Source organism: Sebastes fasciatus, chromosome 15 (assembly GCF_043250625.1).
Source record: "Sebastes fasciatus isolate fSebFas1 chromosome 15, fSebFas1.pri, whole genome shotgun sequence".
In the NCBI taxonomy this organism is placed as follows: domain Eukaryota; kingdom Metazoa; phylum Chordata; class Actinopteri; order Perciformes; family Sebastidae; genus Sebastes; species Sebastes fasciatus.
The window spans coordinates 3,290,477-3,315,745 of record NC_133809.1 but is presented as its reverse complement, the minus strand read 5'-3'; the positions used below and the strand labels follow the sequence as shown (position 1 = coordinate 3,315,745).

General features: G+C 41.6%; 1 protein-coding gene across 2 annotated transcripts in view; it reads left to right on the top strand.

Annotated features, from left to right (window-relative positions):
* The window catches only part of brf1a (BRF1 general transcription factor IIIB subunit a), a 143,517-nt gene that overhangs the window by 113,881 nt on the left and 4,367 nt on the right, over positions 1–25,269 (top strand). For both annotated transcript variants that reach the window (XM_074661016.1, XM_074661017.1), the window contains exon 17: positions 15,877–15,928. In XM_074661016.1, the coding sequence (XP_074517117.1) occupies positions 15,877–15,928 (52 nt within the window). The remainder of the gene's footprint in view (positions 1–15,876; positions 15,929–25,269) is intronic.

The following is a 25,269-nucleotide window of genomic DNA, read 5'->3' as shown; positions in this document are numbered from 1 at the left end:
CTAACCTGTTAACACGGACGCCAAAATGAAAAACAACAGGTAACGAAGCCGCCACACGCTCCTGACGTTCCCGGTGTCGATGAGGCTTTTAGGTCAGAAAAACTATATTAAAAAAGCATAAAGAGTTTTGACCCAAGCTTTAAGTAGGTGAATGAGGTAAAAGAGAGACACAAGGAGCTTTTTATAGAAAGTTAAAGAGAGGAGACAGAAAGAGAAATGGTGTCAGAGAGAAAGCTGTGACCTCGTTGTAGAGGTGAAGGAGGCAGGAAGAGACAAACAGAAGAACTGTGACCTTTAAAAAGAGGTGAAGAAGTGAGGAGGACAAACAGACAGAGAGCTTTTAGGAAGTCACGGGAAGGATACAACCTGAAACACTTATTGAGGATTTATCAACATGTGAAACTGTAATAATTGTGCCTGATGAAGAGCGATCAGGAGGACATGTAGGAGCTGAGGAGGCAGGAGGGATTTCCAGTGTTATTATAAGAGCAGATTAGGAGGAAGAGGAGGAGATGTGATTCAGCAGAAAGAGGAGGATGTTCAGAACAAAATGTTCCTTTTCTAGAGATGAGCTTCTCGCCTACAGCGAAACAAACCCTCTTTTTAGTATTTTTGATTCCACTGTTGGTATTTATTAGTAATCGCAAATTAATCGCACATTTTTTATCTGCTCCTTTAATGTACCTTAAGGGAGATTTGTCAAGTATTAAATCCTCTTATCAACATGGGAGTGGGCAAATATGCTGCTTTATGCAAACATATGTATATATTTATTATTGGAAATCCATTAACAACACAAAACAATGACAGATATTGTCCAGAAACCCTCACAGGTACTGCATTTAGCATAAAACAATATGCTCCAATCATAACATGGCAAACTGCAGCCCAACAGGCAACAACAGCTGTCAGTGTGTCAGTGTGCTGACTTGACTATGACTTGCCCCAAACTGCATGTGATTATCATAAAGTGGGCATGTCTGTAAAGGGGAGACTCGTGGGTACCCATAGAACCCATTTACATTCACTGATCTGGAGGTCAGAGGTCAAGGGACCCCTTTGAAAATGGCCATGGCAGTTTTTCCTTGCCAGAATTTAGCGCAAGTTTGGAGCGTTAATTAACCTCCTTCATGACAAGCTAGTAGGACATGGTTGGTACCGATGGATTCATTAGGTGTTCTAGTTTCATATGATATCAGTATCTTCACTCTAGCTATAAAATTGAGCCGCTACAACCTTTGAATCGACTGAGTTAAAGAAATAAGTGGCCTTAAAATTAATTTGCGTTAACACATTAAATTTGACAGCCCTAGTTTATATGGTATGCATCTTAACCATTAGGTCACTAGGATGCCCCAAAAATATTGTTTTTATTTTTATTATCGTTATTGAACAAGATAAAAAACAGACAAACAAAATAACCCCGAAACGGTTTGGTCTTTTTAAAATTATGACAAAAACAACTTAAGAGGATTTTTTTTTCTGGAGCTTTTCTCCGTCTGAGGCTTCAGGAGACGAACAGAGAAGATCAACACAGCTTCATATCTCCTCCACGTGTTGTGAGATGTGGAGATGGCCGACAGCAACGTGTGTGTGTGTGTGTGTGTGTGTGTGTGTGTGTGTGTGTGCGCGTCCGCGTCGTCCTCTATGAGAGCGCTCCATATGGCTTCATTGTTTTCCTCGGGGAGTGATTTATACGCGGCCGCCGTGTCGCACGGTGAGCCCCGACCGGGCGTCGGGAGCCACTCCCTGCTGCTGTAAACCGGTCGCCTTGGAGACGAAGGTCCGCCGAGAAGTCTGCCGCCAGCATTGACTGTTGACAGCCGTTTGACCTCTGACCTCCACGAGTGACTCCAAGACTCTCCCAGTGAGCTCAGATTAATCGCTGCTGTCACGCAGAACGCTCGTAGCTCCAACATGTGAACTGTAGAGCTCCTAAAGATCCGACTCTCTGAGACTGTTTCAGAGGTTTAAATCCCTCTGAGACCACACATGATCACATTTATGCTGCCATCAGCATCCACTAAATATTTCCTCTGTTTTTATGTGTAAGGAAAATACACAAGTTGTATTTCTGATTTATATACAGTTTGAGACGTTGCAACACATGAATCAATCAATCAATCAAACTTTATTTATATATCACCTTTCAAACAAATCAAATGCATTTCAAAGTGCTTTACAAGTAAAAGCAGTAGTAGTTAAAGATTGTAAAATATATATATATACATATTATAATAGAATAAGTATAAATAATAAAACCACAAAATAATTCCGAATAACTTTCAAAAAAGATTCAATAAATGCAATAAAAATAGAAAATAAAAATGTAAATGTTTTTTTTAAAGTAATATAGAGATATAAAAGATAAATAAGTAGATGAATAAAATTGGAGCTAAAATGAAATGGAAGAAAAAAAATTATCACAAATTTAAAAATCCATTTATTGTTTACTGAAAGTCATTTTTAAGCAAAAATGCCAAATATTCACTGGTTCTTGCTCCTCAAAAGTGAATATTTAAATTATGTTTTTAGTCTTCTATGATACTTTAAGAAATAGAAGACATAGACGAAACAACACCGACATTTGAAGACATCATCTTGACTTCTGGGACATTGTGATGGCCATTTTTAAAACAATTTATAGACCAAATGATAAAAAGATGAATCGAGAAAATAATCGGTAAGACACCGATATATATTATTTTTAAACCACGAGTTCTTATTATGCTTTTGTGCGTAATTTATTAGGATATATTTAATGACCCTAATTATCTGGACCCTGTGTCTGTAATCAAATTTGATTGATTTGATTAATTAATTAGTAAAGAAAATAATCATTACATAAAATGTTGAGATTTAATGTGATGATTGGCCGTGTGATTAACATACATTTCAGACCCTCTCAGACCTTTTTCTACCAGTTAATACTGAAGAATTCTTGAAAAAAAGACATCTACATTTTGGAGAAAAACTTTTGAATTCAACCTTTTTGGAGTTTACATTAAATCTGTGCAGTTATATCACAAAGTTAAACCCATAAAAACTTAAAACGCATAACAGATCGTCACAGCAGAGATCAAACAGGAAGTCCGTAACTTCATTTAATGCAATAAAATGACACTTGATTTGTATCTGTACTTCAAGTAAAAGTTTTTAAAGTCAAATCAGACTGTAGTTTAGAAGTAGAAGTTAAACTAAAGTGAGATGAAGACAAAGAGGTGAATGACGGTGAATAGGAGAAGACCATCTGCCTTTTTCTAGAGAATCATTAACACGTCCACCATGTTAACAAAAGGCTAAAGAAACGGGCCTGAAGGGGCTTCAGAGAGGACAAAGAACATGTGATCATGTATGAGAGACAGTAACCTGGGTCACTGCTGCATGAATATAAAGACTTCAGGGAGGTGAAGTAAGGAGAGAATAAACATCTGATGAAGAGAGAGGACGTATAACTTGTAGACGGAGCTGAGTAAAGTCTGCAGCGTGGGCTTGAATACTAACGTGATGTGATTTCCTGCCGACGGTGGGAAGCTCGTCCCACTGGGAGGGATTACGACTTTAAATGCTCACTTCCTTTTGATAAAGTTTGAAGAATTTCTGCATACTAATTAAAAGGAAAAGTTTCCTTGACCGAAATGTCAATAAATCCCCAAAACTACGCAGGAAACGTCCGTCTGCTCTGTGGAGGACTTAACCGCTGCTTTTTCTCCACATTTATCCCATCATAATATTAAAACAAGGTTAAGCTCTAATTATATAAAAATAATGTAGTAATGCATCAAATCATGATGTGAAAGAGGACTCATGAATGAACCTACAGAGAATTATCATCTGAACCAGCAGCTCTTCTCGGCTTTACGGAGCTTCATAGTGAGTTTCAGCTCACTGTTTATCTGTCCGACTACAACTTTACTCTCCTGGTTCACTCTCACGGCTCTCATAGCGTCGTTTTCAGAGAAAAAGCTGTAAAACGCCACTGTGCACTCAACCGTTCTCACTCCCAACTCATAAATTACCGCCGTTTGTTAAGTGCCCCTCGGCATCAGATGCTGATGCATGGAGGCATCCTTTAGCGACTGTAAGCGTCGAACCGGGCTTTCAACTAACTCCAATATAAACCCACCCGCGGCGTTACTCGACAGTCAGAGGTCAAACAAACACAGGACTTACACCCAGCAGACCGCTGTTCATGTCCCGTGCAAAACTTAAAGTAACCGGTGAGTTATTTTGCAACACGTTCTCACTCCCAACTCATTAAAAACCGCCGCTTGGTCAGTGCCTCTCGGTATCGGAGACCGACGCACGGGGTACCCCTCTTGTGTTACTCTTGGACGGACCGGGGATGGCGTGTCAATAGTTAGCACGTACGTTCTGCGCCTGCATGAGATGAAATAACTCTCCACACCAGCAGGGGGCGGTAGTGTGTATTCATCATTCAAAAAGGGAAACAGGAAGACCGAGGACGGCGGATATACAAGCTGTTGTTATGATACGTACACAACCATTTTCACACCACTCTCACCATGACTCTACTCGTACTCGAGTGATTTCTCTCACCGACGAGCTCCGCCACTGATTCAACATCCAACATTCAACACGCTGAATCTCCACTAGCTCCTCTAACACTTTACTATAGACAAACCTGACCTCTGACCTCTCGGTGGAGGCTAAAGGTAACTACATGTCACACCAAAATGTTGAAGTTTACAGAGTAGTGTTGTACTATTGTTACCTTATGCACGGCCTGCAGATTGGTTGAACTAGAGTAGAGGACTGTTGTGGAGCAGCACTGAATAACCTGGATGCAGCAGATTGAACCTGTGATGGAGTATATTACAGTTGTATAAGTTCTCTGATAGACCATTTTGTTTCCATGGTACCTGAAAAGATGGAGGTGTTTAGTGTGTTTCCCACTCTGTACCCACCAGGCATCTCTTTTTTTTTAACAGCAGCACTTAACAGATGCTTGTGGGAAGTCGCTGGTCATGGTTACGGCTGTTGCTATGCTACTATGGAACACCAGTTTGAACCTGTTTGGAGAAATGATGAATTACTGCCTCGGTCCTCTCTGGATATCGTACAGTATGTACTTTGATCCACGTGATGATGGAGCCACAGGAGCTTTAGTGAGGTCCAAACTGTTTTTATGAACATTGTGCACGTGTTGAAACAGGAAATGGACAAACTGTTCAGACAAAGTTGGAAGAACATTGTTTAAAATATCATTGTGTGTTGTAGCATTAATTAAGGAAGAAGTGTCCTGGACCAACACATGGAAAAACAGCCCCAAACCAAAAGAACACAGGTGTCCACACAATTTAATTTTTTTTTACCAAATTTTGTATATTTAATCTTTAAACTTACCTTTTTTCTCTGACTTTTATCAAAGAATATTTTATCATCATTTTTTATAAACAATGTTTTTTTAATTTCTTTTATGTATTTAATTTTTATTAATAGTTTTTATTCTTTAATTTGTTACACATATTTTATTTTAAATCAAAAGTTTTTACATAGTTTTTTATTCTTTATTTTTTTTTACATATATATTTTTTTATTAATAGTTTATAAATTGTTTTTTTATTATTTAATTTATTACATATATTTTATTTTATTAATAGTTTTAAAATTGTTTTTATTCTTATATATGTTACACATTTTATTTTTATTAATATTTTAATACTTTTTTATTCTTTAATTTGTTACTCATATTTTATTTTGTTATTAGTTTTTAAATAGATTTTTGTTCTTTAATTTGTTAAACATATTTTATTTTTATCATTAGTTTTAAAAAATGTTTTTTTAATTTGTTACACATTTTTTATTAAGTTTTTAAATTGTTTTCATTCTTTAATGTTAAGCATATATTTTATTTTACTAATACTTTTTAAATTGTTTTTAATTTGTTACATATTATATATTTTTTTAAATTTCTTAGACATTTTTTATTAATAGTATTTAAATGTTTTTTCTTTAATTTGTTACACATATTTTATTTTTATTATTAGTTTTTTAATTTATTTATTATTTAATTTGCTACACATTTTATTTTATTAATAATTATTAACTTGTTTTTATTCTTTAATTTGTTACATATTTTATAATTTTTTGAATCACATTTTTATTTTGCTATATTTTGTACTTTTTGTGTCCTTTATTCTCTTCAGCCCTCCTGTGAAGAAGCTGTTTCCGGCGTTCATTGTGTTACATATGTATAGAATAGATATCATGTAGTATATTTTACTTCAAAGAAGAGAACAGAAAAAGGATGACAAAAGTTTTCCTAATTTACGACTCATGAAGTTTGAAACATCAGAGCCTGCAATTAGTTCTATTAGCTGCTTCTTGTTTTTAGTTTTAAATGCCCTTCTTTCTACTTTAACTTCACTTCAAGGTTCATTCAAGGACACATCCTTCTATAAATTCAGTTGTAATTGTTTTTCTTTTTGCTGTATTGCAGCTGCAGCTAAATGAGCGTAGAGAGTAGCGCTGCTGGTCGAGGTTAAAGGGCCGTCTCACAGAGTCACATGTGACTCACTGAAGTGTGGACGTTTGTAATTTAAGCGTCATGTCAAATCAGGTAATTTAAGAACTGAACTGTGCGTCTTAAGATCACATTTTTCAAGAGTTTATTTTAGAAAATTGAGTGTGACTTTGTCGCCACAAGGTCTGGCTTTGTAGTGGAACGCCTGCGAGCGTATATGTGTGTGTGTGTGTGTGTGCGTGTGTGTGAAAGATCATACTCCTATTAACCCTTTGATCCTCCCCATTTGTGTGATTAGTGGTGTGTAACACTGTGATCCTCCCCTCTGGTCACGCCACCGGCCTCGGACGACACACAGGACAGTGAACACTGCCTGATAACACTACAGATAGTTTATAAAACACTTAATGAAACGCTCTTTCTGGCTCAAGCGTACGTTTCCCTCCATCAGAAAGCTGCTCTGCATGTCTTTCTTGTCACACTGTCTCCCATTAATTAATATCTGTGTGTGTGTGTGTGTGTGTGTGTGTTTAGCCCACAGCCGTTACGAGCCACCCGTCTCAATGAATGGCTAATCTCTGTTCACAAGACCGGTCACGGTCCCCCCAAAAATATCTGCGAAGGACGAACCCAGCGCCGCCGCAGTGCGCAGCCGGGCGCTAAATGACCCAGAAACCCCATCCATCTGGAGAAATGTCACAGCTCTCATCAAACGGCCACGGATGGGTTAGTGGGTTATTAAATATGGCCCTGTGTGTGTGTGTGTGTGTGTGTGTGTGTGTGTGTGTGTGTGAACCAAATCGTCTCATCACTATAAAGAAAGTGATGGAAACCCCCTGAAAACGAGGGTGACATTGTTGGGCGTGGAGTTGAAATTAAAGTCCCATCAGCCTCGTTGACACTAAAGAAAGAGCCGCTGGGTATTTAACGTGAGATATCTGAATGACAGCATGTGATTCCACTTGTTGTTACTGCAGTCCTGATGAGGCAGAGCTACAGTTCATTGTTACCACTTTTATATCTGTGTGTTAAATATGAAGTTAGAGCTGGCAGGTGGTTAGCTTAGTTTAGTATAAAGTGTGGAAGCGGGGGGAAACAGCTCGCCTGGCTGTAGGGCTGTGGTATAACAATACCAGCTGTCTCAAACTCTAATAATGATAACGTGTACTAGGCTATGTCAGGATAAGGATAACAAGTAGTTAAGTTAATTTAACGTTAACATCAATTGAAGTCTTTGATCAGATCTGGATGTTTGTCTTTGAGGTGCTTCGCTAAATTGGAAGTATATCCTCCTTTGGTTTGAAAAGTACGACGGCACCGTTTGCATATTGGCTTTTGCAAATCTATTATTACTCCTTGATGATCCGCCTCGAATGCAAAAGTACTTCCATACCCGACTCTTGCTGTTTGTCTTCTCCACGAGTCGAGGCGGAGCTAGCGCTGCAGCTGCACTTGTTGCCATCTTTCACGTGTAGTTTGTTTTTTTCCGTGCTGTTAGGCGTTCTTCTTCTTCCTTCATTTCACGGCAGATGAGAACACTTGTAAGCGTATATGCTGCCCTCCATCAGATCCGGAAGGATCGCATCTCCAGTACCTCTGGTACCAATGGCTATTACAGGCGTACCGTCACGTACCGTCACGTTTTTAGAATTTTGGCATCAACTTGGTACTGAAATATCGGTTCTCGTGACTTCCCTAGTTAGAGGTTAAAGGTCGGGTCGACAATGTTGGAAAGCTAGCATAATTTGAAACCCCCCCCCTCCCCTCGGGGCTCCTTCCAAGGCAACGCCCCCCCACCCACACACATGCATGAGCACCGCCGCATCGTAACTTCTTCACCGACACAGAGCGGAGAGAGGACCTCAACTCAACAACGCTACCTCACGACAAGTAACCGCGGCAGTGCTACTGCAGGGCTGAGTTTTCTCTTCCGTTCTCCAGGAAACGTGCGGCGGCGACACGCTTTGAGTTCATGTTGGTGCACGCCAAGGGTAGAGTACGAGCAGAGAGGCAGGGAGGCGTCTAATTGGTTCTTTCCAAGCGGACCTCGAGGCAGTGATTGGTAGATGTTTTTACAGGATTACAGCAGCTACAGATGACGGCTCTTTTCCGTTCCTTTTTCAGAGCTCATCAGTAATGGATCGCTGTCGGGATGTAAAGACCATTTCAACCAATATAACAAACAGTGTAGACTGGAGAACATCGTCAACCCTGCCTTTAAATAAAGAGTCTACAGGAAGTCCTCATAAGTATAGTAGCAGAGTGAATATATGTGTGAGCACGGGAGTTTTCTCCTGCGTGTGTTTGTGAACACATGGTCATCTATATAATCCCGTCCCCTGCGGATCTGCAGTACCAGGTACTGTGTGTGTGTGTGTGTGTGTGTGTGTGTGTGTGTGTTTGTGTTTGTGTTTGCATGTGTGTGTGTGTGTGTGTGTGTGTGTGTGTGTGTGCGTTGAACGGGGTCAGCGCTGTGTGGACCGGCCAGAGGAGAAGAAAACACAATCAGTTCTTTTGGCTGAATCTGCGTCTCCTCCTGCCAAGCTGCACACCGGCCCACAATGCACTGCAGCCTGAATGGACACAACTCTCATTTGTGTGAGAGTGAGTGTGTGTGTGTGTGTGTGTGTGTGTGAGTGAGTCTGCATTGTGTGTGTGTGTGTTTCCCTGCATATTTGTGTGTATTTTGTGTGTTCTTTCGTGTCTGGGAAAGTATGAGTGGGCACCACAGTAGCGTGTGTGGGTTTATTGTGATTATGCCTGATTTAATTGTGCTGAAGGGAGGGTGTGTGTGTTGTATGTGTGTGTGTGTTGTGTGTGTGTGTGTGTGTGTGTGTGTGTGTGTGTGTGTGTGTGCCTCGGAGGATCCAGTCCCCAGCTGGAAAATCGAGTTGGAAGCTCAGATTATTATCATCATTTATTTACATCCGAGCTCAACGCAGAACTAATTTCATTCAACCCCCAGTTTGCAGATTATTCCTCCTTCCTCCTCCTCCTCCTCCTCCGTCTCTTCCTTCCTCCTCGTCATGTTATTGATTGGATTATCGTATGAATAATGAAATTATTCCCTCTTACGTCGGTTTGTCTCGGTTTATCCGTGCCGAGCTGAAGCACAGAAGCAGTGATGGGAAGTTGATTTAAAAAAACAATCACCAGCGAGCGAGATTGAAAACAATAAGAGGCTTATAGGAACGTCTCACCTCGGTGCTAACGAGCTAAACTATAACATGATGTCAGGAAGACACACAAACACGGCAGCGTAAACAACACACCGCACCATTATAAGAGCTATAAGATGACATATATTAATATGAGGATGGCTGTAATGCAGGAAATTAAATCATGGGGGAAGTGAATGTGGTAATGAGAGAGAGAGAGAGAGAAAGTGTGTTTGACTTCACAGCAGCAGCAGCTACTGTTTTCATTATGAAATCTCTGAGTAAAAGACTCCAGAGACTCTCAGTTAGAATTAGAAATGAAAATATTTGTAATACCGAACAAGAGGAAGGATCGGTTTCAATTTTGGCTCACACAGTTTGGTCTAGTTTGTGTGTGATAGCTGATTTGGACGATTTTAAATAACCAGTTTTTAGTGTTTTCTTACTTCCAGTTGAGGATAATTCCTACTAAAATCTGTCCACGGAGAGATCTCTGTGGAATATCCTGAAGAACCAGGACATTGTTTTGTGGAAAAGCATGTTGCTGATGAGTCTTCAGATGTCAAATTGTGTTAAATACACAATTGATCAGTCTAGCTAGGAAAGCCATCCATCCTCTGAATGCTCTAGGTCTCTAGTTTGATCCATCCATCCTCTGAATGCTCTAGGTCTCTAGTCTGATCCATCCATCCTCTGAATGCTCTAGGTCTCTAGTCTGATCCATCCATCCTCTGAATGCTCTAGGTCTCTAGTCTGATCCATCCTTCCTCTGAATGCTCTAGGTCTCTAGTTTGATCCATCCATCCTCTGAATGCTCTAGGTCTCTAGTCTGATCCATCCTTCCTCTGAATGCTCTAGGTCTCTAGTTTGATCCATCCATCCTCTGAATGCTCTAGGTCTGTAGTTTGATCCATCCATCCTCTGAATGCTCTAGGTCTCTAGTCTGATCCATCCATCCTCTGAATGCTCTAGGTCTCTAGTCTGATCCATCCATCCTCTGAATGCTCTAGGTCTCTAGTTTGTGACTGTAAAGTTTCATGAGGCTGTGATTATCCTAGAGGTCACCACAGGTCATTTTATACAGTGAGGTCAAGTTTTAAAAACAATGATCTCACTACAATGAAATGTCTCCTATGGGGACTAACATCATCACACATGAATACAGTTGGGCTCATTGGATCCTCAAGAGTCTCAGCTTTACAGTGATACCCAATTTCTGTGATTCAAAGACTGTTTAGGGACCCCAGTATGCAGAAATATTCAAAAACATAATTTTAGAATAGGTGAAGATAACTTGATGATCATAAAGTGGGCATGTCTGTAAAGGGGAGACTCGTGGGTACCCATAGAACCCATTTTCATTCACATATCTGGAGGTCAGAGGTCAAGGGACCCCTTTGTTTATCTGACAGTGAATTATTTCTGTTGTATTGATTATTGATCCACATGTGATTGGAGTCATATGTAGGTCAGCGACCCTTTGATGAGATTTAATCTGATTTCCTCTAAAAGCGGCCGCCTTCTAACACCTCCCTCATTTCCTCCTCCTATCCTTTCTTCTTCCACACTTTCCCCCATCACCGCGTACCCTCCCTCCTTACCTCCTTCTCTGCTGCCTTGTACCCTCAAACCCTCCGCCCTTCTTTCCTTGGTCCCTCTCGGAGTCCATCTCATTATTTGCTCCTTCGTGCCCTCCATCCCTGCTCCTTCCTTCTCCTCTTCACCCTTTCCCCACCTCTCTGCCTGTTTGCTTACCTCCCTCTCATCCCTCCCTCCTCCCTCCGTCCTCCCACCAGTGTCCGGGTCAGGGCCCAGGGGAGCGAGTAGTCTAGCACATGTACCGGGGGCCCTGAATAGTCCTCTCAGCGGGGGAGCGACTCGCCGGCCTGGCAGGGATTTTCTAATGAGCTTTGAGAAAGGAGGGGGGAGTGTTGGGGGGTGAGGATGCCACATTCTCTGTTACCCATCCTCCCTTCTTCCTTTTACCATCTTTCCCCTGGTTAAAGCAGATTAATTAAAGCTCACTCTCTCTCTTATCAGTGAGAGTCGAGCATTTACTGTAAGCCTCCAGGGAGGGCTCAGTGCCGTGCCGTGCCGTGCCGGGCCGGGTGGGCAGGGAAGGGGGCGGGGAGCCTCCGGGAACGATGCTAATTCCAGCCGAGAGGACGGCTGCTTAGGAAGTACGTTCATCGCTGATTATCTCCGAGACTGTCGAGGAAGAGATCGTTCTCACAGACAGTACGTCGGCCTGTCAGTCACAGTTTCTCTCTCGTTTCACACTCGCTCTCGACAGTCGGTAATTTGATCCGGTCGCCGCCTGAAGCCAAGAGAGACTCAAACAGCAGCCGTAGTAATCGAAATGAAATCCTCAACCTTTATTGTGTCAACAGTAAATCCTGTAATAAAGACTGTAATGAATATAAATATATTGTAATACAGGTTGCAAGGAGTCCTCGCAGAAATCTTAATAATATCCAGCTGAGCTCTCTGTGCAGACGGAAAGACTCAGCAGTAATGTTGTACACAATTACTATTAATATTACAATGATTATTATTATTATATTTCTCACTTCTTCATCCCCTGAAGCATGCCGTGATACCCACGTATCTTCTCGTTGTTACCAGCATCAGATAAAGGACTGTATGAAGGTTATTTGGGAGACAAAAGAGTTATAGATTTTTGCTCAACATCTATTTGACGGATTGCCGTTAATATCTGTACCGATATCCTTCGTGCAAAGTGAATGAATCCTCATAGTGATCCTCTGATTATTCATCCAGCGTCACCAAAAATAAATCCGGAAATCTCCGATTTGTTCCCCTGCCATGTCCTAAAACAGATCTAATAGAGGGTCTTTATGGCTCCAAGCTATAGACCAGACCAGCATGGCTTTATGGCTCCAAGCTCTAGACCAGACCAGCATCACGTCCTCTCCGAGGCTGCGCTCCCTTTTAGGGGAAAGAAACTCGCCGTCACAGGAGAGAAAATGATGAAAAGCTGTTGTGTAGCGGGTTAACCAAGGCTTTCACACTGACATCTGAGTCTCATACGATATGTGAATATTCACCGTCAGTGTGCTAAACGGATAAATGATGCTGGTGGCGTGGCTAGCTAACGTTAGTTTGCAGTAATACAGTCATACATGAACGTTACAGCAGCATCAGACTGTCGTCTCGAACTAAATCTCAGCCTATAGATCAAACAGTTGGCTGTTAACACGTTGGTTATTAACAGACAACACTTAGTCTAACGGGATTCTACCAGATGTGTAGAGATGTCTGGATCAGTAATATCCGTCCACTGTGTTGGACGGGGGAAGACTGAAGGGACATGGCGGCGATCAACCTTCATTCATTAAAGTATCGCCAACGCTCAGGTTCAGGCACAAAATAATTATTAGACATGTGTAGAACAAGAGATGAATGCATACGAATTTGTCAAAATTATAATCCAAACATACGTCAGATTGCTTTGAAGTCTATGAGATCTTCAGTTTTCTGTCCCCCAAAAGGGGGCGCGGCCTTGACCTTTTTTTGTCCGCCATGTTGCTCCGCCATGTTTCTACAGTGGCCCAGAACAGACGGACCAAACTCTGGCTCCAGAGAGAGACTTTCACGTTTTTACATTACCCAAAGGGTAGCTTTCCAACACCCTTGTGAAATGTGAGCCGCAGAGTGCTAAACCGTGGAACCGCCAGCCGCCGTCTGACTTCCATTGCTCCTAAAGTAGTGTTATTATGATGAGGAAGGATGGCCTCTGAGCGAGGAGAACGGCGTTACCGCGGTTTAGCACTCGGCGGCTCACGTTACGGCAGTCTTGGAAAGGGAGGAGTGAGCGGACGGGTACTCAATTGGTTGCAATCTGCAACCACACCGCTAGATGCCGACAAATCCTACATACTGTACTGTTAAGAGGGAGAATCTGATCCCGGTTTAGCTTTAAAAAACGTCTCGCTTACCCCTGATCATTTTCATTGTGAATGTGTAACTGTGTGAATGTGATCAGGGCGTTCCTGAAAAAGAGAGCATTGCTCTCAGTGAACCTCTCCCTGAATAAATAAAGGTAAAATAAAAAGAAGAATTCAGTCCCCAAAATTGGTGAATTTTCCAACGTGTTTCCTTGTTTAAGATAAATCAACCAGGCAGACATATCAGCCAACAATATCTTATTGGAGATCTATAAGTATCTGCAAATGTGTTGGCCAATCAGTCCCAAAGTTAGCAGTACCCAGTTAGTAACAGTATTGATAATATCAATAACAGTTGTGGCCTAATCATCATAATCCGAATCATCCAGCCTCTTCTTTCAAAGACTTCTTGTATTTCCATTAGATGAGAAATCCCCGTCATTACATTCATGATTACAGGATTTTATTGTTGACACAGTAGAGGCCAAGGATTTCATTAAGATTACCAGACTCTGTGTTCCAGTGTCAAGTGTTGCGTTGTGTGTGGGAGGCTTCAGGCTGCAAAACTCCAAAAACAGGAAATGGAAATGAAGGACGAGAAAGAGAAAGCGGTGTGAATGAGAGACGAAGCTGAGCAGAAAGTGTGTCCTCACTGCTGAGGTGAACGACGACTCCGTGAGCTGAACCGTCTGCACAGTGAAAGATTTTATTGTCTCCTAATGTCTGTAAAAAATAATGTGTGGAAATGAATATCGTTAGTCTTGAGAGGTTCATAAAAATCTTTTTCAGACTGGACTTCAGTTTGAATAACGCTCTTCATTTTCTACAGACACACGACTCCGTTGTTTAAAGTGGTGATAAAGGATTTCCTGCAGTGGTTCTATCACGCCAACTATCCAGAGCTGCCCATGTCCTTGGTGAACCTGAAGTTTGAAGTATCAATATTAAATAGCACTGATTGATTGAGATATTATGGCGTTATGTCGTGGCCACATTAACACTCTTCATGAACTCTGTTTACCTCTCTGCCGTGTGCATGCATGAAGCGTTTTAACACTAATTTATCAAATTAACGCAACTTTTTAAGTTGTAGCAGGCTCAGTTTTAAAGCTAGAGTGAAGATACTGGCATCATATGAAACTAGAAAAACCTGATGAATCCATCGGTACCAACCATGTCACACTAGCTTGTCATGAAGGAGGTTAAACAACGCTCCAAACTTTCGCTAAATTTTGGCGAGGAAAAACTGTCATGTCCATTTTCAAAGGGGTCCCTTGACCTCTGACCTCCAGATCAGTGAATGTAAATGGGTTCTATGGGTACCCACGAGTCTCCCCTTTACAGACATGCCCACTTTATGATAATCACATGCAGTTTGGGGGCAAGTCATAGTCAAGTCAGCACACTGACACACTGACAGCTGTTGTTGCCTGCTGGGCTGCAGTTTGCCATGTTATGATTTGATCATATTGTTTTATGCTAAATGCAGTACCTGTGAGGGTTTCTGGACAATATCTGTCATTGATTTGTGTTGATAATTGATTTACAATAATAAATATATACATACATTTGTATAAAGCAGCATATTTGTCCACTCCCATGTTGATAAGAGGATTAAATACTTGACAAATCTCCCTTTAAGGTACATTTTGAACTGATACATTTGCGATTAATCAAGATTAACTATTTTAATCAGTTGACAGCCCTACATTTAACGTGTGCAATTTAGTAATGAACAGTGAATAGCAAAACTTAAAAGCCTCACTCAAGGAGAAGTCTCTTTCTGAAATCTCACGAGATGTGACTTGTTGCTTGAAGACAACGGTGGAAACGTGAGTGAGAGTTGGAGAGAGGAGTGACGGTGTTGTCAGAGTTTGTTGTGTTGGAGTACAGAAAGCAAAGCTTAGTGTTCTCTAAAAGATTTTCAATGTCATAGCTGAATATTCAGATGATTTTGAGAATATGGATGAGGCCTAATCCTCTCACGAGACGTCTCAGAGCGAGACACACAATAACAGACTGTGTAGAAAGGTTTCATTTCTCTGTAGGGTTCTTTCCATCATGCTGTCAGACACTTATAATAACAATCTGAGTCTGTCAGTGGCTAAAACAAACTCTTTTAGTGGACATACATTGATGGTACCCAGGTGCTAGGAAGGATTACATTGCAGCCTGTTTTGCGGCTGCCATCTGCAGCGTTCTCCTTCAATATTGGACCAACTTCATAAGATGAAGTTGAAGTTTCCCTTTAAGATGTGGAGAAACTGTACTGTAAGTTTGGGGCTGTGTTGATGGTGCGTTGTTGTTGTCGTCTGTGTTGCAGGTTGCAGCCGTTCATCACCGGACAGCCCAGCAAGAAGCTCGCTGTGGAGCAGGTGAGAGCCGCCGTCCATCTTCACCACATCTGCTCTTCGTCGTCCGTCACTCGCTCTCGCCCTCCGCCTCGTCTTCCCGCTCGCCTAACTTAGACTCCGCTCGGCCCTCCTGCACGTAACAGACGTGCACGAACACTCAGTCGCCCAGTCAATCACTCAGACAGATAACTTCCCCCCTTTCGCTTTTTCCTCTCTAAAACACTCACTCACTCACTCACTCATGCTGTTATCTCCTCTGCCTCGCTCTCACTCTCACACACACACACACACACACACACACACACACACACACACACACAGACTCACTGTCAGGACTGTTACTTACCAGAAACTGTGTTTTTAAAGCAGCTAAAAAAAGGAACCGTTTCTCAGCACGTAATGATTCGTACCATTTGGAAGTTTGGAGATAGAGAAGCATTTACCGTGTGAACAAACTAAACCGGAGAAAAGCAGAAGAGATGAACTGTGGAGTCTAAAAGATGATATAACACACTTACAGTATAGTTTTGAGGCTTTGTGACGACGCATATTAACAGATATTCGTCAACCGTGCATACAGGAGGCTGTTTAATCATGTTTGATTTGCTTTTTTTATAATGAAATTTTATTTTTATTATTAATAACATCATCATTTTGTTACAGGCCTGAGCTCGCTAAAATAGTAAACAGATTAACATAACTAAGTAAGTTATTAAATAAATAAAAACAAATACCAAAAAAAATAAAATTAGGGAGAAATAAAAAATAAATGAATAAATAAATGAATAAATAAATAAAATGGGTGGAGGGGTTGTAATAATGCCTTTAGAGTCATGAACACACATTTATTTAATTATATATTATTTAGAACTGTCAATCGATTAAAATATTTAATTGCGATTAATCGGCAATTAATTGCACTTTTTTTTAATCTCTTCAAAATGTACCTTAAAGGGAGATCTGTCAAGTATTTAATACTCTTATCAACATGGGAGTGGGCAAATATTCTTGCTTTATGCAGATGTATGTATATATTTATTGTTGTAAATCAATTAACAACACAACACAATAACAGATATTGTCCAGAAACCCTCACAGGTACTGCATTTAGCATAAAACAATATGCTCCAATCATAACATGGCAAACTGCAGCCCAACAGGCAACAACAGCTGTCAGTGTGCTGACTTGACTATGACTTGCCCCAAACTGCATGTGATGATCATAAAGTGGGCATGTCTGTAAAGGGGAGACTCGTGGGTACCCATAGAACCCATTTACATTCACTGATCTGGAGGTCAGAGGTCAAGGGAACCCTTTGAAAACGGACATGCCAGTTTTTCATCGCCAACATTTTGCGTAGGTTTGGAGCGTTATTTAACCTCCTTCATGACAAACTAGTATGACATGGTTGGTACCGATGGATTCATCGGGTTTTGTAGTTTCATATGATGCCAGTATCTTCACTCTAGCTTTAAAATTAAGCCCTTTACAACCTAAAAAACGCAAATTACGTTAATTTGTTAAAGAAATTAGTGGTGTTAAAACGACGTTATTATTGCTTTGGCACGATGATTATTGTTTTGTGCAGCTGCGAAGTATTGACAAAAATGAGAATCATTTCATGTTCTTAATAAGTAATTGTAGGCCTTATTGTCTCTACTGGTTTGACCAGTATGACAGAGATAAAGATATTAAATCACATCATTTGCGTTATTAAAAATGTCTTTAATAGTAATTAATCTGGCGAACACTGCAGGAACCCTGAATGGAGCTCTATAGCACAGAGGAACACGATGTATCGGGCTTTAGATACACACATCTCTTGTTAATATACATTCATTGTCGGTTTGGGTCTTTGTTGACAGACTCTTAACTCCTTTAAGAGCGGTCCAGACCCAGAGGCTTCCTGTCTCCACATAATGAAGCTGTGACTGTAACGGACCTGGAGTCAGGCTGGAACTCCCCGTCAGTCTCTCCTGGACGGCCATTAAAATCTAATTGCTGATTGCTCAGATCTCCTGCGGAGCGAACGGGGGGTCGGAGGGGGGGGATAAATAAATCTCCACTCAGGCCGTGTGAGAGGTGAAGCTCACTTTGTCTTTGTTTGCCCTCCTTCCATTATTACTCTCTCTCTCTCTCTCCCTGCAGGGCGTTCACTGCTCCTAAAAACCTCTGACAGCCTCTTAAAATAAATACGGCCTTAAACTTGGACATAAAAACGTCTTTAACAGCACTTTTAGAGGTCTTTTTTTTACCGCCATGCAGAGAGATGGGCTTCTGTTGGCTCGGCTTTCAGATGAATCCAGAATATCGGCTCTACTAAACCCAGTCAGACTGCAGCTCTTTGAACAGGACGTCCTCAGCTTTCAGCAGATATCTTCAGGGAGATACGTACAGGCCCCGTTTTCACAACTTTGTTTCTTAATTTGATTTTTAAATTGGACCCAAATTCAATCACAGGTAGCTTTACATCACCTTCAAAGTGTTGAATGTGGCTTCCTGGCTTCGTATCTGGTTTTAAACATTCCTGACTGTCCTTTTCTTCCCTTCCTGCTTCTCCCCGCTGCTGATCTGTCTTATTTCTAATGATTTACTTCTCCCTTTTCACCACTTCTGCCATGCTGCTCTTCATCACTCCATAAAGAAGCAAAGCGGCAGGAGGTATTTCAGGAGTCCAATGTTTGGGAAGTTAAAGTCTCGTTCATTTTCAGCGTAGACAGTCAGAGTACTTTGTTAGACATACAACTCTCATCAAAACATACCCGGTCCTTGGAGAAAAAGACAAAGTTATAAGCCTCTGGACATAAAAACTGAAGGATAAAAATCAACTACGACTCCCAAGTTGCATTTCAGCAAGAAACATCCAATTACAAAGCTCAAAATTCTGTAATGTGACGCTAAACTGAACATCGCTTTGTAAAAACCTGATAAAACATCCAACAGATTAAATCAATTTACATTCAGGATCAATTTTGGATGAATTCAAAAACCCTGAAATATATTTTGTCCCCAGTTTCAACAACGAAGCGTTTTGATTTTGTTGCAGCTTCGGTTTCGCACCTTTTGCTGTGTTCACCACGAGCGACAAAACGGCCGGCGTTGCCAGCTACGTTGTCGCCGAGTCACAGTTGAAGTGTTGCCCGAGCGCTCGTTGACGTAGTTATGTCGTTAAATAGCACTGGGATCTGACTGACAGCATTTTTTTGACAGAACGGAACAGGGTGAAACAAAAGCATATGATTGTGACGCTTCACCGCTTCATTAGAGCGCGGAAAAAAGTTGAAACCAGCTCAACTTTGATTCGTAGCACACAACGCCCGTCACGCAGAGACAAGTGTCGGGCGTCAGTTCATAGCTTCATGTCACCGGCTTCCACTGAAAATGACTTGTAGCCTGTTGCTGTGTCACTCGTAGTGTCAACACAACATCCGACTGGCCTCTTTTTCCACCGTAACCCCCGCTGAGGCTCATGGGTATCGTAGTTTTTCTCTGTCAGCATGCAGCTCAGAATGCATGCATAGCGTTTGATGGAACGTGAAGATTTAAGGGAGATAAATTAAAGTGAAAATACATTTCATGGATCAGAGGCTTGTTTATTTTGCTCAATCGTCAAAAAGTTTCCGTTTTTAAAATTACAACTTTGATATATATTCAACATGTAGCAGGTTATATAGGATATTGTGGATATTTTTTTGGCAAAAGTGGTTAAAAAATTCCTTTGCATTCATTACAGTGATATTTACGCTGGTTTAAAAGTGAGTTGCCACCGCAGTGATGGAGATTACTCTGTAGTGTCATTAAATTATCCAGGAGACAAAGTAGAGAAGAGAAAGTAGAGAAAAAGTACAACGGAACACCACTCAAAGTCCGATATCCCACTTGGGGAAACCCCGACTTCACGTAGAAGTAGTTGTCTGGAAGCGCATATTGTAAATGGTTAAACATCAACTAAAAAGTAACGTAAAGTATATTTATTTGATTTAAATAATAAATACTATTATATAATAATAAAACCTGTTCTGTGAATTGTCACCGATGTTATTAGTAGCTGATTACGGTAACCGATCTCTAAGTGATCTCTGCACAAAACTTATTTGGGAAAACAATAAAAATGCGCCCCAACTAGTGGCGGCTGCTCTGCTGAGAGTTGAAGTGTGTGTTCACTAGTTGCCAAAGAAACATCAGTTTGTCATAGTCGGCCATGTCTTTTGTTTACGTTTGGCATCGGGCACCTGGAGCGCCCAGAGGTGGGAAGAAAATGGGAAAATGTCGACCTCCGTGTCATCTCATCTGGAACGCTGCGTCAGCTGAGGAAGTTCAGGACGTCACACTTAAAAATACTTCCTACACGAGTTCCTCCTCTGCCGTTACTGTTTCTCTCTTTCTCCCACGGTACTCCTCCATCCCTCTCCTGCTGCTGTTCTCTCTTTTATGCTTCATTCCCTCGTGTCCTCCTCATCTCTTCCCGTTAATGCTTCTCTCTGCTGCTCTCCTCTTTCCCGTCACTCTCCTTTTTATATTTCCTCTCCTTCTCCACATTCCTTCCCATCCCTCCATCCCTCCTCCTCCTTTGTCTCCCCCTCCATCATGTGCTGTTGGCAGCTCTGAATGGAGGAGCTCGGGGGAGCTCAGGCTCTGTCAACCAGGAAGAAAACAGTGCCACGAGGGGCCGGGTCAACAAGGCTTGTTACTTAGCAACCCCCCTCACCTTCCCCTGGGAACTGGAAGCGAACGGCCGTCGCCATTGGCTGAAGCTGCTCCTCGCTCGCGGCTCCTGTTATGTAATGTTGCAGCGACGGGGCCGGATTGAAAAGAGATGTTTGTGCTTTCGGGTGTCGCTTTGCCAGACTCGTTCTGTTGGGCGCTTAACAACAAACTCATTTCCTTCACCCTCTTCACTGACCCAGCAATTAGTCCGTACATTTTTCAAACAAGCCGAGGGGAGGAAACGACCACTTTACTCAACAGAGACGCAGTAACGAGTTGATTTCTGCCAGTTGAAAGTTGCCCAGCTGTTCTCTTCTTCTACTCCCTTGAAGCACATTTGGGCTGAAACTGGAGGGAGCAGACGGCGCAGTGTGAGACGGTGTGAGATTTTCAGAGAGGCTTAGAAATGTGAACGGGGGTGATGAGGTCACGGGAGAGGGGGCTTTGAACTGCAGACGGTCGCTCTGGCGTTGCAGCTATAGTCTGCTTATGCAAGCAATAGTCTCGGCAAGTGATGGCCGAGTCTATTTGAAGTTCTCAGAGAAGCTGTCGGGCCACGCCTCGCCGCAAACCGACATTCTCAAAGCGCCTCAAAGTTCTCCATTTTCTCCGCGCATCTGCGTAGTTAGAAAAGTTAGGATGTGCACGGACAGCCGAAAACCTGCCGCATGGAAACTCGCAACCCTCGAGGATGCAGGCGAGCATAAATCACGCTTAACACCCACCTTCCAGTTCCCCCTCAGGTAAACACTGTCAGCTCTGTCAGCACTGTTGCCGTTGTTTGCACTCTTAGCATTGTTAGCTGCACGCTGCCGGCTCAGCTGTCGCCATATTGAGAGCCATGTGGAGGCAATCCCTCAATCACAGATATGCTTTGAATTTCAAATTTAGCACCTTTAAGAATCAAGGAAAATTTATTTGTACAGCATCTTTCAAAACGATGCAAATAGATCAGACATAAAGGCATTAAGATTAAACGGAGTAAAAATGATTGTTGATGTTTACATGCACAAAATATTCTGTTTTTTGCCCTTATACCGAAAAAGACAATATTCCTACTAAGCTGTTTACATGGATAATGAAAGTGATTACTCCACTAATATTCCTGTTTACATGCAGCCATGCATACTCCTTCACTCCTTCAAACACCTTCTTGAAAAGGTCATCATTGTGATATTTGCTCGTATCCAAAAACCTGTTGAAATCCACGTCTTTCATGATGTTTAACAGTAAGTGTGTTTCTCCTTATTTTCTTTTGGGCATGCATCTCTGCAAGCTGTCGGCTGGTTGGTTTGTGTTCAACGCACAGAGCTGGACGTAAACAGGCAAGAGGCCGCGTGTCACAGACTGCAGAAGAAATAGAGACGCATATTGTGAATGTGTTGTATACATGTCCAAAGAAAGCTCCTAAAACCTGAATAACATCAGCAGATCACACATGTCTTCATCTGAAAATGCTCCATTCAGAATATCTGAACAGAATATGTTGTTTAAATGACCCATATCAGATTAGGAATATTGTCATATTCAGAATAATAGTGGAATATTAGTGTGCATGTTAACATAGTCAGTGACAGTGCAGTGCACGATATGAATAAATGGACCCACATTTAAGTTAATAATTGCTATATAATAGATTGTTTATGTTTGCATTGTGGATTTAGGCAGTAAATGCAGCTTTATTTCCTCGGTTCTGCATCATAGAAGTCGGTTTAATGCTGATGAATCCATCGAGGCCATTAATGATGCTAATCACAGCCAGAACAAAACTCCTGATTTATATCTGTAAAGAAAAAAGGTCATCCTTTACGACGGGGACGTGATTAACTTTCACTTTTCCTCTCATTTATACTTTCTGCTTGTTGTTGCCGTTTAGAACACTCAGAGAAATGTCTGAATATGAGCAATAATCCAGACTGCGGTTCGCTCTCTCGGTTAATTTGGCTCTGCCAGTTGTTCCATGCATGAGTAACTGCAGGCGATCAGATGTCAACATCCCATAAAAACCCCTCTGAGCGGTTGTTTCCTGTAGTTGGTTCGAGTTGCCGTCTCGCTCCTAACGAGCCGTTTTCTCGTTAAAGGCTCGGTGAGCTAACAGTAAATACTCCAGAGTCTCTGTTTCTAACGGCGTGTTTATAGAGCAACATGATCTCCGTATAAATATGAACAATAGCAACACAGAAACACGGTGCTCGTCCTCCACAGCTTCATCTCCTCTCCCATTTAACAGCTCTCACCTCCTAATTAGTCTGGAGCGCCGTGTTTACGCTCTTATGTTTTCTTTTTCATTTTAATATTTTTTTTAATGTCTTCGCATTGTTGCCTGTGTTCACCGGCAGTTAATGAGGCGTCCAGCTCCTGAGATGAGGAGCCTGCTGAGGTTAAAGTCAGCAGGGATCCACTGAGGAGAATGAGAAGGTTTCTGTGGTGGATATTTTATTTGATCTTTAACGTATTAACGCAACTTGGGATTTTTAGGTTGTAGTGGGCTCAGTTTTAAAGCTAGAGTGAAGATACTGGCATCATATGAAACTAGAAAACCTAATGAATCCATTGGTACCAACCATGTCATACTAGCTTGTCATGAAGGATGCCCACTTTATGATAATCACATGCAGTTTGGGGCAACTCATAGTCAAGTCAGCACACTGACACACTGACAGCTGTTGTTGCCTGTTGGGCTGCAGTTTGACATGTTATGATTGGAGCATATTGTTTTATGCTAAATGCAGTACCTGTGAGGGTTTCTGGATCAATATCTCTCATTGTTTTGTGTTGTTAATTGATTTCCAATAATAAATATATACATACATTTATATAAAACAGCATATTTGCCCACTCCCATGTTGATAAGAGGATTAAATACCTGACAAATCTCCCTTTAAGGTTCATTTAGAACAGATAAAAAAAAGTGTGATTAATTTGTGATTAATCTCGATTGAATATTTTTAATCGATTGACAGCTTTAGTATTTTTTTAATTGTATAATTGTTGGATAAAATCTGAATCTGAGGTGAGAAAAAAAGCATAAGACACATGCAGAAAAGTGGGAAGGAAGGAAGGAGGGAGAGTCTGAGCCAAAAGGAGAATCAGTGTGCAACAGGAACAAAGGAAGGAGAGACGGATGAAGTGAGGAAGGAGGTGGGTAGAATAAAAGGGAGGAAACATGGAATAAAAGAAAGGTGGGAGGAAAGGAAGGAGGCAAATTGGAGGGAGAGGTGGCAGAAAGGAAAGGGCCTCAGCGGGGACTCCAACAGGCTGTTGCTGAGGAGAACAGAAATATCTCTCCGTCACACTGCGGACCCTCCACCTGCTTCTCCTCCAGCTTTATAATTAGCCCCGGCTGAAAGGAGAGTGATAACATGCAGGTTTCCTTTCAGTCGCTGTGGAAGAAACTGAAGATTTCTTCAGCATATAAAATGTAGATTTCTTTCATTTGGAAGCTGAAAAATCTGCAGACAGGTTTTTAGATATTTTATTAGAAATCCTCCACGCCGTGCACGCCCGTCCTCTCTGGTGGAATCGTGTGTTTGCCTTTTGATATCTGTACAGTTCATCGCTAAGCAAAATAAACACGGCTCAGATTGAACCAGTTCTTCAGATCAGATGAGTTTTCCAAGGGGAAATTTTCTTTGTCCGACAGAAGCTCAGTTTCAACAACAGCGTGTTGAATCAGTCCTCATCAAGTGCAATGGAAGTGATTTGGTGCTACTGCAGTGGAGCCATAGTATATGGCGTCTTATACCGTCAGAAAGTCATTTCTGATTGTCTGGCAGTCGTCCGGTAAAGTCGTATAACCAGACCTGAAGCAAAGATCCGGTCAATAGGTTAACCTCCATTCTAAATCATTGTTAGGAGACTTGGAGCAACAGGAAACACTTCTGGTTGAATCATCACTACAAAAGATGAACAACTGTGTTCTTAAAGACTTAAAGGAATACTATCAGTAACTGATTGAACTCACCAGGTCCATTTGGAACATAGTAACATCGTTAGAACGTAGAAGAAACTACCGAATTTACTTTGAAGCTACAATCAAAGACGATTGGAGAAATGATTAAGGGCGTTTTCACATTAGGTACGATTGATCCGTACCGTGCCCGAGTACGATTGCGCCCCCCCCCTCCCTCTCCGCTCAGCTTTCACATTAGTAAAGTTGTTCCGTACCCGAGTACACTTGCGTCTTCATCCACGTGTTTATGTTGAGATCAGCTGTTCTAGTGGCGGAGCAACGTAAAACACTTCATTCAAACTGGACAGAAACTCAATAAAACTCACCAAAACCGTCGTCGTTAGTCTCCAACAATCACCAACTCTGGTTTGTCGAAATAAACTCTTATTTCACAGAGTTTTTATGTGAAAATATGCCGACTCTACATGTTGTCTCCCCCTGAGCAGCTCTCGTTCTTCCCAGACGGACCATTAACCAGCTAAATAAAATAACCAACATCACTCAACCCCATCGCCTACTATTGTTTATATTCTAAGGAACCTCTTGTCTGTCTTCCTGCTGTATCATCCACCGCCTGCAGTTCAGAGGATGAGATCGGCGCATGCTGCGCGCAGATACAGACATACTGCAGATATGACACAGCTTTATATATACAGATTTCGGAGGAGACTGGCGGCGTTGAAAAAAGCCTACCCTTTCAAA